The sequence below is a fragment of the Labeo rohita genome, chromosome 14, assembly GCF_022985175.1.
Source record: "Labeo rohita strain BAU-BD-2019 chromosome 14, IGBB_LRoh.1.0, whole genome shotgun sequence".
In the NCBI taxonomy this organism is placed as follows: Eukaryota; Metazoa; Chordata; class Actinopteri; order Cypriniformes; family Cyprinidae; genus Labeo; species Labeo rohita.
Genome location: NC_066882.1, coordinates 18,168,454 through 18,184,885, shown reverse-complemented (window position 1 = coordinate 18,184,885; position 16,432 = coordinate 18,168,454). Strand labels below are relative to the sequence as shown.

Here is a 16,432-nt window from a genome sequence, read left to right as displayed (position 1 = left end):
GCTCAATTTGTTTGCTCAAGGGTGTAATTTAATTTTAGAAAAAAAATAGCAGAATAAGATGTAGTCAGACAGGTTATGGTTTTATTGTTTGTTTAGAAGGACAGATGAAACTGGAGTTGAATTTATTTGATAAAAACACAGCTGCCTTATGTACAAAATTATTAAAATTTAATTTTCGGAAATTAAACACAGCTATAAATATTTTTGTAGGAACTTAACAGATGTGGTAACAGCGTCCCTTTTGAAAACAGATCTCTGTTAGACTTAAATGCTTCTACTTAAGGTCGATGAAACGAATGTCCATGATGAGCAGAGTGTGTCGCGGCAGCGGTCTGGGCGCTGGTGAGAGTACCGTCATAACCTGAGCTTGTGTGTCCACCGCTGTCACAACTATGAAGCCACACACGGGACTCTCTAAAATCCCTCTGCTCTGTCCCGCACCCACCTCTGCATCATCATCCACCGAACTCACACTTAGCACATGGTGGGTTAAATCCCTGCCAGGGCTGACAGGGACGAGTTTGAGCTGGGTGTCGTCCTGGGACATACCCAGAGGGAGACAGGAGTCTGGAATCGAGGGCGCACCGATCTTGTAAATGCGCACATCTGAAAAGCGCACATCAAAAGCATGAGGGTAAAAAGAAGTCCCGCGGAAGCCGTAGAAGTATTCCCGGATCTTTTCGTCCCGGGACTCTCGGCGGCAGTCTTTGGAGCGCTCCACCACGCCGCCAGACTTTGGCAGAAGGACGACACGTACAAAGTGTGGCAGGTCACGTTTGAGCTCATTGTAGAGACGCTCCTGGTCCAGGACTAGGACAACATCCACCTGGAAAGCTGAAGCGCAGTGGACCAGAGCCTGGTAGCCTGAACCTTTGACCCAGCCACAGGTGTTGATTATACAGCCTCCCACACTAGCCCTGCGGTTCACCTCACAGCGCTGGGAAAACACTTCTGCAAGGCTTGAAGTCAGCTACACATATAAAGAGAGAGAGAGAAAGAAAAAAAGATTCATTATAACACATTTTATTAATATGTCTGGATGATGCATACTGAATCAACATGAAACTCCATTTACAACCCATATTACTTCTGACATAAACCACCATTAAAAAGTTTGAAATGAATGTCTCTTATGCATATTTGTTTAAAAAACGCAGTAAAAACAGAAATATAGTATAATATTAATACAAATTACTACTGATCAAATATTTATTCATGTGATGGCATGAGCTGATTTTAGCAGCCATTATGACAGACTTCAGTGTCACAATGTTTCAGAAATGATTTGAATATGATAATTAGTGCTCAAGACACATTTATTATTATTATCAATGTTAAACAGTTGTGCTGCTTAATATATATATTTCTTGAAACAGTAAGTCAGTAAGTCTTTAGTGTCAGTTTTGATCAACTTAATGCATCCTTGCTGAATAAAAGTATTAATTTCATTTTTTTTTTTAAATGTACTGAATGGTAGTGTATTACAATCTACAAAAATGTAGGAAAGGACCATCTTTTCTTTAAGTGAGATAAAGTACTGCAGATTTGACCACAAACCAAAAAACAAAACAAAACAAAAACACATAATAGAAATAGTAACATTACAATCATTTAAATTTGTATGATTTTTAGTGTTTTTTAAAGAATTCTCTTCTGCTCATCAAGCCTGCATTTATCTGATCAAATATATTTTTACTATTTAAAATAACTGCTTTCTATTTGAATATATTTTAAAATGTAATTTATTCATGTGATCAAATGTAAATTTTTACTCCTGTCTTTAGTGTCACATTCTTCAAAAATCATTCAAATAATGCTGATTTGCTGTTCAAGAAACATTTATTATTATTATTAATATTTAAAACAGTTGAGTGAATTTTTTTTAGGATTCTTTGATTTATAGAAAGACCCAAATATCAGCATTTATCTGAAATAGAAAGCTTTTGTAACATTATACGCTATATCATTCAAAAGCTTGGAGCCAATTTTTTTTTGGCAAAGAAATTATAGAAATTAATACTTTCATTTAGCAAGGATGCTTTGAAAAAGCATTTAAATTTATCAAAAGTGATGAAAAAAAAAAATCATAATAATAATAATAATAAATGTTTTTGAGCAGCAAATCAGAATATTAGAATGATTTCTGAAGGATCATGTGACTGGAGTAATGATGCTAAATATTCAGCTTTGAATTGTATTTTGCTGTATTTTGGATCAAATAAGCATTTATTTATTTATTTATTTATTGGTTTGGTGAGCAAAAGAGACTTCTTTAAAAAACAAAAAAATCTTACTGTTCAAAACCCTTTGACTGGTAGTGTACATGAAGTAAATGTGTAGAAAACACTTTTATACTAGTAATACTAATATTGATATACAAAATGCAAAAGATGATTCATCATCATCATGTCATCATGCAACTGGTGACTACTGCTACAGAAATGAGCTTTATTGTTTTTGTATCACCAATTCCAGAAGAACAAGACTTTATAGTTGCATTAAGAGAAAGATTAATACATCTTCTCCTTGTTATTATTGATTAAACAGTGTCAGGATAGTTTGCCACTTTCTGTTTGTGGCCAAGCTCACTCTGTTCCAATAATTTATAGGCCAAAGCTCAGTATATCACTGTAAAGTGTAAGCACAACACTCCCTTAAGTGTAATTTTGTCATTACCTTGTTGTAAAGTTTGATGTTTGTTCCCGGTGTGGTAGAGCCAAAGTGAAAGACAAGCGGAGCCTGCACAGAGAAACCTTCTTCTACATCAGCGGGACGCTCAATGCACAGAGCTGACATAGTTCCAGGCACAGAGACCTGAAGACAAGAACAATTAAACATGCATGCATGCATATAATTGCTTCATTTTTACAGATGTTGCATTGATCGTTCAGGCATCATTTACTTACGCTGCTCTGGCCGACATCCAGCTCCACTAGCGTAGGTCTTCGTCCCAGTCGCACAGCATAGTTCAGTAACACTCGACATACTGTTGACTTTCCCACATCGGTTGGTCCGACAACCATTACCTGATAACCGAAAAGATGTCAAAAACAGTTTTTATGTTAAATATACACTACTATGTAAACGTTCATAAGGGGTTGGTAAGATTTTTTTATGTTTAAGAAAGTATCTTACATTCATCATGGCTGCATTTATCTTTATAGTAAAATATAAGGATGATTTAAAGTAATTGTTTCTATTATTCTTGTTATGGCAAAGCTGCATTTTTACCACCTATTACTCCAGTCTTCAGTGTCACATTATTCTTCAGAAATAATTCTAATATGATGATTTGTTGGTCAAGAAAAAAAATCTTTATTATCAATGTAGAAAACAGCGGTGCTGGATAATATTTTTGTGGAAAGCAAGACACATTTTTTCAGGATTCTTTGATGAATAGAACGTTCAAAAGAACCGCATTTGAACTAGAAATGTTTTGTAACTTTATAAATGCCTTTTCTGTCATTTTTTTTTATCAATTTAATGCATCCATGCTGAGTAAAAGCATTCATTTCTTTTTCAAAAAAAATCTTACCGACCCCAAATTTTAGAAAAAAATGGTTTGTGATGTCTGTTTACATACCCGAGGGCCTCTCTCATTCTCCTTCTCTGCCTGACGTCTCATCTGCTCTAGAGCTGCATGGGTGTTGAGATACAGCAGCATGGGTGTATCTTTGGAGATATAAGCCACCTGTATTTATGGAAGACAGATATGTTTGAATTGATTTAGTCAATAAAGACATCCACTCACATCCTTTTAACCTCTCTCACCTCCGTTTTGCCTGAAAGCGACACACTGCAGCCTTGCCAGGTGAACACGGCAATCTTAGAGCCTGGCCCGAAAGTGTACTTCTTATTACGGTTCAGTTCGGACCCAAACACCTCTGCCAGACCGGACAACAGCTCGAGCTGGGCTCGTTCTCCTGCTTCGACCTCAAAACGCAGTTCTGTCTCTTTCTCCAGGTCGAATCGCGTACCTGAAGTCCCAGCGCTGCCCGACGAACTCAGGCCCTCCTCCGCTGACTTTTCTGAGGGTTCTGCAGTCATGGCTGTGATAGAGAACCAGGATGTTCAAAAACTGCTATATAGCTAGGTACTTGTTTTATAAGATGAGAAAATAAAACATTTTTGTGACATACCTCTTTGAACTCCTCCCCTCTGTGATTTATCTCGTGTTTTATTTACAGTAATTATCTCAAAGAAGTTATTAATTAGTATTAGCTTGTTAACGTTAGCCAGGTGAATATAATTCAATTGACAGGTTAGGCTTTTGAGAATAAAATTATTTAATACGTAACATGTCTAACTTACACTCTTCCAAACATTCACCGTTTCAGCTAACGTTACGCCTTATTATTTGGAAATTATCCCTTCTTTCTTCACAGCAGCGAGGATTGCTGGTAAACCACCACAGCACAGTGATGATGTCGTGTCGCGTTTAGATGATGTCATGCAGTGGTTGACCAATGATCCTCTCAACATCCACAGACAGGGTTGTTTACTCCTAGTTTTTTTTTTTTTTTTTTACAGTAAAAACACTTTTATTGTTCTAAAAACACAGATTTGTCATCATTATCGGACTTTTTTTTCTTTATTTAGTAACAATTTACACAACGTGTAAAAATATAACAAAGATAGTAACAATATTAATAAGTTTACTCCTAGTTGTATCTGTGAATTTTTGAACTGTGTAACTGTGTTTACTAAATCTAATGTACATAAATAATCTAAAAATCTGGCATGTGTTCACGTTTATATTACTGACTTTTTCCCGTCTGTATTTATTATTATTATTATAATTTTTTATTTTTATTTTTTGTGTGTGTGTGAGTTTGTAACCCTATTCCTTATTGTACAACAGTACCTTTGAGTACTGTTTAAAAAAAAAAAACAAAAAAAAAAAAAACATGGGTTTTCTTGTCAAAGGAATGTTTTTCAATGCCACTGTAAAAAATACACTTTTATATTTAACCACGTTCTCTTGACATGTCAACATATGTGTTTTCTTATTTAAGATATAAAAACGGTCATTCTTATTAATTTTGCTGTAGCATATCATAGTGCATGTTTACAGTGAATAACATGATTTTGAGATGAAAGTGCTTGAATGTATAAAACTAGTGTTTTTTCTCACTATTTATAACATTTTGTTGGAGTGGATGAACATGTTTGTGATGATGCACTGAAAAGAAATTTAAGGAATTAGGTTTTCTGTTTTGTTAATAAATGGCGGAAATATTCATTAGAAATATGCCTAGTGTCAACCTCAAATTCACTCACTTAAGAATTAACATATCAAAATAATAAAAATGTCAAAAATAAACCTTAAAATTAAAACAAAACAAAACAGGAAGAAACAAGGAAGACGGAAAGTCTGTTAAGATGTGTTCCAGTGTAATGTTGGTTTGTTTGTTTTATTATATTTAATATGCATTTATATTTTTGTATTGTGCAGTTAATATTATACACTACCAGTCAAAAGTTTTTAAACAGTAAGATTTGTAATGTTTTTAGTCTCTTCTGCTCACCAAGCCTGCATTTATTTGATCCAAAGTAGAGCAAAAATAGTACAATTTTGAAATACTTTTGCTATTTAAAATAACTGCTTTCTATTTTAATATATTTTAAAATGTAATTTATTCCTGTGATCAAATCTAAATTTCCAGCATCATTACTCCAGTCTTCAGTGTCACATGATCCTTTAGAAATCATTATAATATTCTGATTCTGATTATTATTATTATCATCAATATTTAAGACGGTTGAGTATTTTTTAGGATCTTTTGATGAATAGAAAGATCCAATTACTGACATTCAAAAGCTTGGAGTCTATTGTGAAAATTCTATTTGCGCTCCAGCTCCATTATGACGTGCCAGAGAATGGCGCTCAAAACAGAACCACCGCGCGTACTACAGTAAAATACTTGCAGCTACGTTTCTCCCAAACGACAACATTTGTGATTCTTTTCACTTATTACTTTTCTTTAGTTTGTTGTTACTTTATCTGTAATTATATATACATATTAATTTACGTCGATTCGGGATCATTCAACAACTGGACTTGAAGATTTACCTCAGTAGGATATTTGCAGGTACGAAATCACACACCTCCCAACTTAGATAATGAATTCACGATTTAGCAATTTGTTAATATCTAGCAAACAAACGGTAAATTAATTAAAATGAATTTTGAATCTTTGAAGTGTGATATTTTACTGAATTGTAAGCGAAAAGTTGATTAATTCTCAGACCATTAGTGGGGCGGTAATGACCTCTGGTGGTGATCTTATGTAACTATTAAAACATAAACATTACATTTAGAGTTTCTTAAAAAGGGGAAACTAATGCTTAAAATGTATATTAACATTGACATAGTGGATGGTTTCTTTCAAAAAACGAATAATGATCAAAGTTGACAAACTAGAGCAGCAATAATAGAAATTTGTGACAGTTTATTTAAAGTGTTCTATTGTCAAATCTGACATTTTACAGGATGTTTATCTGTTTGTCCTTCATTACAGTACTGATGGTCTGCAAGGATGGCACTGGATCATCAGTGCGTGAGTGATCAGGTATGTATGATTTCAATTAAAATATACATTTATTAATAGTAGTTTCTGTCTGTGCTTTATTACAGGACTGATGGCCTAGTCATATCAGAGCTTTTGGCTGACGGGGACTCAGGTTCGAATCCGGCCTGAGTCACTTCCCGACCCCATTCCCCCTCTTTCCCCCATTTTCCTGTCTGTCTCTACTGTCCTATCCAAAACCAAAGGCCAAAAAACAAGGCCACAAAAAAAAAAAAAAAAAAAAAAAAAGGGAAACAGGTGAGTTGATCAGGTAAGTATAATTTTAGCATTACAAATAAAACAAACATTTATTAATTGTGTTGTCTCTTTCTGCTTTATTAAAGGACTGATGAAATAATCATATCAGAGCTGTCGGCTGATGAGGACAGAAGTAAAAAATGATCAGGTAAGTATAATTTTAAAATATACACTTATTATTTGTAGTTTCTGTTTGTGCTTTATTACAGGAGTGATGGCCTAATCACATCAGAGCTGTTGTCTGAAGGGGGCTGAGGTCACAAATGATCAGGTAAGTATAATTTTAGCCTTCCAATTAAAATATACATTTATTAATTGTAGTTTCTGTTTGTGCTTTATTACAGGAATGATGGCTTAATATCAGAGCTGTTGTCTGACGGGGATTGGGTTAAAAAATGATCAGGTAAGTATAATTTTAGCCTTCCAATTAAAATATACATTTATTAATTGTAGCTTCTATTTGTGCTTTATTGCAGAGCTGATGGCTTAATCATATCAGAGCTGGTGGCTGATGAGGACCGAGGTCAAAAATGATCAGGTAAGTATAATTTTAAAATATAAATGTATTATTTGTAGTTTCTGCTTGTGCTTTATTACAGGACTGATGGCCTAGTCATATCAGAGCTTTTGGCTGACGGGGACTCAGGTTCGAATCCGGCCTGAGTCACTTCCTGACCCCATTCCCCCTCTTTCCCCCATTTTCCTGTCTGTCTCTACTGTCCTATCCAAAACCAAGGCCAAAAAACAAGGCCACCAAAAAAAAAAAAAAAAAATAAAAAAAGGTAAACAGGTGAGGTGAGTTGATCAGGTAAGTATAATTTTAGCATTCCAAATAAAACATACATTTATTAATTGTGTTGTCTCTTTGTGTTTTATTAAAGGACTGATGAAATAATCATATCAGAGCTGTCAGCTGATGAGGACAGAAGTCAAAAATGATGAGGTAAGTATAATTTTAAAATATACACTTATTATTTGTAGTTTCTGTTTGTGCTTTATTACAGGAGTGATGGCCTAATCATATCAGAGCTGGGGACTGACGGGGACAGAGTTAAAAAATGATCAGGTAGGTATAATTTTAGCCTTCCAATTAAAATATACATTTATTATTTGTAGTTTCTGTTTGTGCTTTATTACAGGACTGATGGCCTAATCATATCAGAGCTGTTGTCTGATGGGGACTGAGTTAAAAAATTATCAGGTAAGTATAATTTTAAAATATGCATTTATTATTTGTAGTTTCTGTTTATGCTTTATTACAGGAATGATGGCCTAATCATATCAGAGCTGTTGTCTGATGGGGACTGAGTTAAAAATGATCAGGTAAGTATCATTTTAGCCTTCTAATTAAAATATACATTTATTAATTGTAGTTTCTGTTTGTGCTTTATTACAGGAGTGATGGCTTAATCATATCAGAGCTGTTGTCTGATGGGGATTAAGTTCAAAAATGATCAGGTAAGTATAATTTTAAAACATACTCTTATTATGTGTAGTTTGTGTTTGTGCTTTATTACAGGAGTGATGACTTAATCATATCAGAGCTTTTGGCTGACGGGGACTCAGGTTCGAATCCGGCCTGAGTCACTTCCCGACCCCATTCCCCCTCTTTCCCCCATTTTCCTGTCTGTCTCTACTGTCCTATCCAAAACCAAGGCCAAAAAACAAGGCCACCAAAAAAAAAAAAAAAAAAAAAAAAAAAAAAAAAAAAAAAAAAAAGGTAAACAGGTGAGGTGAGTTGATCAGGTAAGTATAATTTTAGCATTCCAAATAAAACATACATTTATTAATTGTGTTGTCTCTTTGTGTTTTATTAAAGGACTGATGAAATAATCATATCAGAGCTGTCAGCTGATGAGGACAGAAGTCAAAAATGATCAGGTAAGTATAATTTTAAAATATACACTTATTATTTGTAGTTTGTGTTTGTGCTTTATTACAGGACTGATGGCTTAATCATATCAGAGCTTTTGGCTGACGGGGACTCAGGTTCGAATCCGGCCTGAGTCACTTCCCGACCCCATTCCCCCTCTTTCCCCCATTTTCCTGTCTGTCTCTACTGTCCTATCCAAAACCAAGGCCAAAAAACAAGGCCACCAAAAAAAACAAAAAAAAAAAAAACAAACAAAAGGTAAACAGGTGAGGTGAGTTGATCAGGTAAGTATAATTTTAGCATTCCAAATAAAACATACATTTATTAATTGTGTTGTCTCTTTGTGTTTTATTAAAGGACTGATGAAATAATCATATCAGAGCTGTCAGCTGATGAGGACAGAAGTCAAAAATGATCAGGTAAGTATAATTTTAAAATATACACTTATTATTTGTAGTTTCTGTTTGTGTTTTATTGCAGGAGTGATGGCCTAATCAAATCAGAGCTGATGGTTGAGGACTGAATTAAAAAATGATCAGGTATGTATAATTTTAGTCTTCCAATTAAAATATACTTTTATTAATTGTAGTTTCTGTTTGTGCTTTATTACAGGACTGATGGCCTAATAATATCAGAGCTGTTGTCTGACGGGGACTGAAGTAAAAAATGATCAGGTATGTATAATTTTAGTCTTCCAATTAAAATATACATTTATTAATTGTGCTGTCTTTTGTGCTTTATTACAGGAATGATGGCCTAATCATATCAGAGCTGTCGGCTGACCGGGATTCGGGTTCGAATCTGGGCTGCGTCATTTCCCGACCCCTCTGCTGTCCTATGCTGTGCGGCATCAAGCATTTAGAATTGTATTGTACTTGTATACTGTGTACTGTATTGTTACCACAAATTAAAAGTTGAAACACATTTTCTTTCTTGTTTTCATTTCTTTTTTTCTGTACAGTATGTATTCTAAATAGAGATAATATATAAAAGAAAAATATACAGGAAAGCCATTGCTAGTTTTATAATTTTCAGTTTTCTGTTTTATTCATATTATAATAAATATTCTTATGCATTAGAAATAAGTTTCATTTGTTTTCTTCCAGTTTTGTTATAGGCTATGTCTAGTTGGTGTAACTCTTCTCATTATCTATCATATTTAAATAAATATAATCCATGATATCCGGTATAAATGTTTTCGATATTTTACACGCCAACTTCAAAAATAGCTTTTGTGAGATTCTGCAAAGATAACGCTTCATATAATAGACAAGAAACTTTCCACACCAAAAGGTGGCACTGTCCCTCTCCCTTACTTTTTTTTAACATAACCCGCCAAACTCTCTGCACGTCTTATGTATTGTAGCAATGGCGACTCGAGCCAAATCAGGTGCGTAACACGTTTTGATACTTATATGTTGTATTAGTTGATAACGTAATGAGTTAACCAGTTATGCAATATCCTTAGTAGCCTTTTATATATATGTTGCATTATGAGTTTTCGTATTTGTCACGTTATGTTGTTTTCAGTGGGAGTTAAACTGCTTGTGTAACGCCACGCCTTACAATCTCAGTGATTTTGCATTTCACTTTAAGCTGTATCTTTTACAAAATTCCTCAAATGCAACAACAACCACCAAATAAATAAAACCCCGAACTACAAATACAGGGTACGCTTAAGTGATACTACTGGGGCCTGATATGGGTGCCCCCTCTCCCCTCTGTATATATGCAAAACTAAAACTCTGATACACTTTAATATGCAGGTCGTGGACGGAAGCGTAAAACTGACGCTGATGCACAAACAGCTGCAGTGGAGGAGAAGAAAGAAAAGCTTGATGGAGTTGACAAGAAAGATGAAGAAACAGGACAAAGAGTTGTCATTGAGCATTGGTGAGGACACATGGCTGTTGAAAATGTGATTTATAGATGCTTTTTTGCTATTTTAATTTGATAACAATATTAAAACGTACAAAAAGTTAATTTAAATGCATGTGAGACTATTATATTTGAGTTATGTTCATGTTCTGACTGTTTTGCAGCAAAAGCTGACGGGTCTACGGGCGGAATGCTGAAGGTGTGCGTGAGGCACTTGCAGCTTCGCACCCTGAAATTTGTGTGGTGCTCAATCCTCAGAAACCTCGGCGGAACAGCTTTGAGGTCACGCTGATGGAGGGAGACAAAGGTTAGACTGCCATGGAAGCCCAGACAATTTCAGACGCCTGCACTGAGTAACAAGATTGCATTTAATGGCTGTCCAAAGAATTGTTTACACATGCTGCCTCTGTATTTCTTTCTTCTGAGTAGAGGTTGTTTTGTGGACTGGCATTAAGAAGGGTCCTCCACGCAAACTGAAGTTTCCTGATCCTGCTGAAGTGGTTTCTGCTCTCAAGGAAGCGTTGAAGAGCTAGTAGAAGTTATAAGGAGACGGGTGAGTTTGCTGCTCTTCTCTTTTACCGAATTATGGCTTTGTAAATGCCAATAAAATGAATTTTCCTCATTTATTTTCTCCCCCTAGTCAGTCATCTTTGTTCCTGGACACTGGATGCATAATGATGTAAATGGACTAATGGGAAAATCTCCCCGTCTGTTTTCTGATGATCGGCTCTGTTGTTCCGGACCTGATAATTGACCTTGCCTTGTTTCTTCTGTTAAACTCTCAAAGATTGATTCTCAAACCTTGTTTATGTTCTGTTTTGACATGACAAGTTTTAGATTGCTATTACCTGTACTCAGTGGTAATGTTTTGTCAATCACTTTTTTTTTTTTTTTTTAACTATTTGAATGATACAAATAAAGCTACTGATCTACCTTTAATCTGCATTATTATTATGATAATTCTTGGTCACCATTAGTCTAGAGTATAGTCTCATGTTGTGGTTAAAATATTTTAAACCCTCATCACATCAGAGATGTGTGGACTCACTGCTGATAGATAGATAGATAGATAGGCAGGCCATTTGACAGAATTGGTTCAAAGTCAGAGTTGGAAATGTCTTAAAAAAATTATTCCACAAATTTTGTATGTATACAAATTGTATAACTTTCAAGGTACACATTTCTAGTAATTGTGCAGTTAATTCTCATATTTTCAGAAAAATTTGAAATATTTGTCCGCTCCCCAAATTTCTCACTAATGAAACACAGTGATATACTGTTTAATAAGAAGGGTTATATTGACTTATTAAGACTTTTTCATTAAAATGTTTTCAGAGGTAAATCAATAACAATTACAATTTTAACTATTTAAAGTGTGATTTATAAGATCTGTTGTACTCTGAATCCAATTTTTCTTTGTAAAAGGCAAAAGGTTGATCATACTGATTTCAGAAAGTTTTTTAAAAATAATTTGAATATAATTAATTTGAATATGTTGAACCAAACATTATCATAACATCTTAGTTAATAATTCAGTATACTTTATTTTTGACAAAACATCCCATCCCATGTGTTACTAAAAAACAAACAAATTGCATAACTGTATTAAAATTTTATTTTCTCCAAATAAAGGATTATGTGCTCCTTTTACATACACTTGATTCTTAATACTGTGTTACCTGAATGATCCACGTTTTTTTGTTTAGTGATAGTTGTTCTGTATGATTTTCAGATACGTCTTTTCACACTGAGGATCTCAAATGCAAAAATTACAGAAGGTTCAAATGCTCACTAATGCTTAAGAAGAAAACATAATGCATTAAGAACTTTAACTTATTTTGTCTTCTGGGAAACATGTAAGGATCTTCTGTAGCTTCTGAAGGGCAGTACTAAATGAAAAAAAAAAAGATATTTAGGTAAAATAAGAAAAAATTTACGCATCTTCATTCTGTTCAAAAGTTTACACCCTTAATACTCTTAATTCATTGTGTTTCCTTCTGAAGCATCAGAGGGTTTGAACCTTTGGCAATAGTTGTATATGAGTCCCTCAGTTGTCCTCAGTGTGAAAAGATTCAGTCATTTTTGGAAAGGGTTCAGATACACAAACATGCTAAAAACCAAAGAATTTGTGGGACCTGACGGATTTTTCTGAAGAACAGCGGGCAGTTTAACTGTTCAGGACAAACAAGGGACTCATGAACACTAAACAAAAAAACACAGCTGTGGATCATTCAGGTAACAACACAGTATTAAGAATCAAGTGTATGTAAACTTTTAAACAGGGTCATTTTTATAAATTTAACTATTATTTTCTTGCGGACTATATGAAAATGTCTTTTATGTAAAATATCATATTCAGGTCAGTACTAAATAAAAAAACATGCATTTTGTATGATCCCTCTTACTTTCGTAAAATAATTAACATTTTGCAGATTTTGCAAGTTGTATGTAAACTTTTGACCTTAACTGTAGATATATATATATATAAAAAAAAATGTGCCACTATGCCTTTTGTAATCATTCTTTCGAAGCATGCATTTCCTCTCTGTGCTGATTCTCAAACAGATGGTTTTGCTAGGCTAGTTATGAAATCGAAGTACAGAAACAGTTCAGTATTGCACCTTGTTATGACTTAACAGACAAATTTAGACTCGAATACTGAGATATGGCTAAAACAAGATTTAAAAATTCTGCAAATTCACCTCAGTAGGTTGAGTCTAATGCTGGACCACTTGTTTTCTTTTTAGATATTTATGTGTTAATATCTAATATTTAATTTTACAGACCAAAACCAATTCAATATTTTGTCAAAATTACGATTTCCTAAACATTTGTGCTTTAAAGAGGCATGTACAACAAAAACACAACACCTCAGTACAGTTTAAAGAAAGCTTTATTGTCAAAGCAAAACATTGTCTGCTGTAAGCAGTAAGTGCTGTGTGTTAAGACCTAATCGACTGATAGCATTATGCTCCCAACAGCTTTTCTCAGAGCAGAGCTGGAATAGAAACCGCCGCTTTATATCAGGCTGTAAATCCATACGCTTTATCCAAAGGTGGTGCTGTTCCAAGCCACATTGGCTGCATCCATATCAACAAAGTTTATATAGATCCTGAAAAACATACAAAATGACCCATAACATGAAGAGTGCATGAATATTAGCAACTGAAATTAATTAAGTTGAAACTGAATTTGTGGAAAATATTTCCAAATGCAAAAGACGGCCAGCTGCAATGTATGGATTTACCTGTCAGGTGAAATGCCAAGGTGTTTGTTGAGCATGCCCATAAGAAGTTTGGAGTATTGCTTATTTTGCGCGCCCCCAATCTTTCCGATGCTGGTGAGAGAGCAGAGCGCGCACGGATCTCCTTTGCCTCCGAACATCATCATCTGATCCGGGATGATGTGTATGGCGATGTACTGTAACAGGAATGCAAACAGAGACACACAAGGGTAAATAGTTAATAATGCAGTTCCTTTAAACAGGATTTCTTTTCTTTAAGAAGATTTAATCTGACTGAGTCGTTCTGACTCAATTTTTACAATAAAACTATTTGAGTATGATATAATGCAAATACAAATTTAGTTTATTATTAGCTTCCAAATGACTTTTTATGTTTTTATGACTTCATACATGGCTTGAAAACACTAAACTGAAATACACAAAAATGTAATACTTTAATACTTAGTAACAGCAAAATGTGCTTGCATGTGGATTTTTTTGTAATGTTTTAAATTGAAGGTGTGTAATGTGGGATAACGCGGTCACGTAATTGCGTCATGACGTTAAAGCATCACTGAATCGTTTTTCGAACTGGTTCTTTGAAAAGATGTGTTCGAAAGCATGACTCACGGAAATGTGTCTGACTTCCCACCACTACTTAAGTTTAAATCGAGACAAATAATAATAATGATAATGCATATATTCTGCCTAGAGCTCTTTAAGGTTAAGACAATTAAAAATGCAGCATGTCTTTAGCTAACGTTACAGCTAAAAGGATAACTGCTGAGTAAGTCTCTAATATGTTTCATTGTCTCGAGATTTACCCAGAGTTACAGTTCATCATTCTATGCAGGCTAATATAAAAAGTTATACGATTTATAGGAAATAAGAAAAATGCACCTGTGCGGGTTTTCCCATCGCTTTGGCGAGCTCCTGCGTGGCCTCCGACAGCAGCTCAGCAGGAACCGCGTCCTTTGCAACGTTTGTGTTCACCACGAACATCGGCATGATTGCAACGGAGAGAGAGCTCTTACTGTAAAATAGTGCACGGTGGAAGGATCAAACACCTAAGGGAATGTGTCCAGATGTGAGCCCGGGTTGAATAAGGTAAGAAACCGCGATGCCAGTACTTCTTCTAGTCTACCGTAAAACCCATATGACCCAAATAAAAAATTTGACAGTGCAGACCCGTTAGCATACCGCAGTTGCTCGGCTGGCGCATGCAGTCCTAGAAGTGCATGATGCAGAAGTCTGGTGCACACCCGAAAACAGTTACCTCAGCCATAAATTGCATGTGAATAATTATTTTAAAATAATAAAAAAAAATTCTAATTATTGTTTATTTATTACTTTATTTTTATTTGTTGTTTTTTACGATTATTTTATTTAGTAAACAGTAATATTCAATAAAGTACGATATTAATACAATAAACAATATTATACAAAAACAATAAGTAAATAAAAACCAAGAGAAAAAAAACAAGGCTGTAATACTGTAGACTTAAGACTGATTTTGAAATATTTTTGCTATTTAAAATAAGTTTTCTATCTGAATATATTTTAAATTGTAATTTATTCCTGTGATTTCAAAGCTGAATTTTTAGCATCATTACTCCTTTCACATGATCCTTCAGAAATCATTCTGATTTGCTGCTCAAAAACATTATTTTTATGAGTAGAATTTTTTCACGTTTCTTTGATGAATAGAAAGTTTAGAAGAACAGCATTTATCTGAAATAGAAATCTTTTGCAACATTATAAATGTCTTTAACATCATATATGATCATTTTAAAGCATCCTTGCTAAATAAAAGTATTAATGTCTATCATTTCTGTCAAGGTTTTAAATGGTATGGTGTATAATGTTACAAAAGCTTTTTATTTCAGATAAATGCTGATCTTTGGATCTTTATTATTCTTTAAAGAATCCTGAAAAAAATTTACTCATTGTTTTAAATATTTATAATAATATTAATAATAAAAAAAAAATGTTTTTTGAACAGCAAATCAACATATTAGAATGATTTCTGAAGGATCATGAGACAATGAAGACTGAAAATTTAGTTTTGATTACAGGAATAAATTAAATTTTAAAATACATTCAGATATAAAGTAGTTGTTTTAAATAGTAAAATTATTTCACAATATTACTGTACTCTGGATCAAATAAATGCAGGCTTGGTGAGTAGAAGAGAATTCTTTTAAAAACATCAAAACTCCTACTGTTCAAAAACTTTTGACTGGTTGTGAACATAAAAAAATTAATACAGTAATAAAAGACAACTTAGTAATACTTTAGAAAAATCATAAAAAATATTTAGCAAGCTGGCTTTATTCTCTTGGTAAGGTGTTTCATAGATTTGGGACATAATTTGACAAAGGCTGCATATTGATAAAATAATTTTTATTTATATTTCTTTATATATTGATATTTCTTGCAAAAACATTGGTTTTCTTCAGAATTTTCTTCAGTAACCATCAATGGAGGTTAATGTATTTTTTGCCTCTGTATCTTCCAACAAGCTAAAGAGTTTATTCTTATTTTTCTTATTTTCTAACAGGTTGTACTTATTTAATTGTGCATATACAATTATTCAACAATACTACCGGCAGGGTAGCTAAAGCTAACTAG

At 33.9% G+C, this 16,432-nt stretch overlaps 3 protein-coding genes across 4 annotated transcripts; 1 reads left to right on the top strand and 2 right to left on the bottom strand.

The window, feature by feature from the left end:
- Positions 1-61: 61 nt before the first annotated feature.
- On the bottom strand, positions 62-4,436 carry clp1 (cleavage factor polyribonucleotide kinase subunit 1). Of its 2 annotated transcripts, XM_051127035.1 has the most exons (7): positions 4,312-4,436; positions 4,140-4,158; positions 3,772-4,049; positions 3,584-3,691; positions 2,907-3,026; positions 2,677-2,814; positions 62-970 (listed from the first exon to the last, which is right to left on the bottom strand). In XM_051127035.1, the coding sequence occupies exons 3-7, from the start codon at positions 4,045-4,047 to the stop codon at positions 275-277; spliced, it is 1,338 nt and encodes a 445-aa protein (XP_050982992.1). In that variant the 5' UTR covers positions 4,048-4,049; positions 4,140-4,158; positions 4,312-4,436; the 3' UTR covers positions 62-274. The 2 variants fall into 2 exon arrangements, with proteins under 2 accessions (XP_050982992.1, XP_050982991.1); XM_051127034.1 differs by having other exon boundaries at positions 4,140-4,436.
- A 5,561-nt stretch (positions 4,437-9,997) lies between these two features.
- selenoh (selenoprotein H) lies at positions 9,998-11,517 on the top strand. Its single transcript, XM_051127100.1, has 5 exons — positions 9,998-10,090; positions 10,467-10,593; positions 10,743-10,885; positions 11,008-11,131; positions 11,219-11,517. Exons 1-4 carry the CDS (start codon positions 10,069-10,071, stop codon positions 11,109-11,111), a joined length of 396 nt encoding a protein of 131 aa, XP_050983057.1. The 5' UTR covers positions 9,998-10,068; the 3' UTR covers positions 11,112-11,131; positions 11,219-11,517.
- Positions 11,518-13,453: 1,936 nt separating this feature from the next.
- On the bottom strand, positions 13,454-14,967 carry mif (macrophage migration inhibitory factor). Its single transcript, XM_051127132.1, has 3 exons — positions 14,702-14,967; positions 13,826-13,998; positions 13,454-13,690 (listed from the first exon to the last, which is right to left on the bottom strand). Exons 1-3 carry the CDS (start codon positions 14,807-14,809, stop codon positions 13,624-13,626), a joined length of 348 nt encoding a protein of 115 aa, XP_050983089.1. The 5' UTR covers positions 14,810-14,967; the 3' UTR covers positions 13,454-13,623.
- Positions 14,968-16,432: the final 1,465 nt, after the last annotated feature.

What these genes read in the sequence shown, in the direction of transcription:
- clp1 (XM_051127034.1), bottom strand. Translation starts at nt 4,047, where the DNA reads ATGACTGCAGAACCCTCAGAAAAGTCAGCGGAGGAGGGCCTGAGTTCG. An exon ending in AGAATGAGAGAGGCCCTCGG is followed by an intron (nt 3,027 to 3,583) that starts GTATGTAAACAG and finishes TTCGGTTATCAG; the next exon opens with GTAATGGTTGTCGGACCAAC. An exon ending in TGGATGTCGGCCAGAGCAGC is followed by an intron (nt 2,815 to 2,906) that starts GTAAGTAAATGA and finishes TCTTGTCTTCAG; the next exon opens with GTCTCTGTGCCTGGAACTAT.
- mif (XM_051127132.1), bottom strand. Translation starts at nt 14,809, where the DNA reads ATGCCGATGTTCGTGGTGAACACAAACGTTGCAAAGGACGCGGTTCCT. An exon ending in CGATGGGAAAACCCGCACAG is followed by an intron (nt 13,999 to 14,701) that starts GTGCATTTTTCT and finishes TTCCTGTTACAG; the next exon opens with TACATCGCCATACACATCAT. An exon ending in CTTGGCATTTCACCTGACAG is followed by an intron (nt 13,691 to 13,825) that starts GTAAATCCATAC and finishes TATGTTTTTCAG; the next exon opens with GATCTATATAAACTTTGTTG.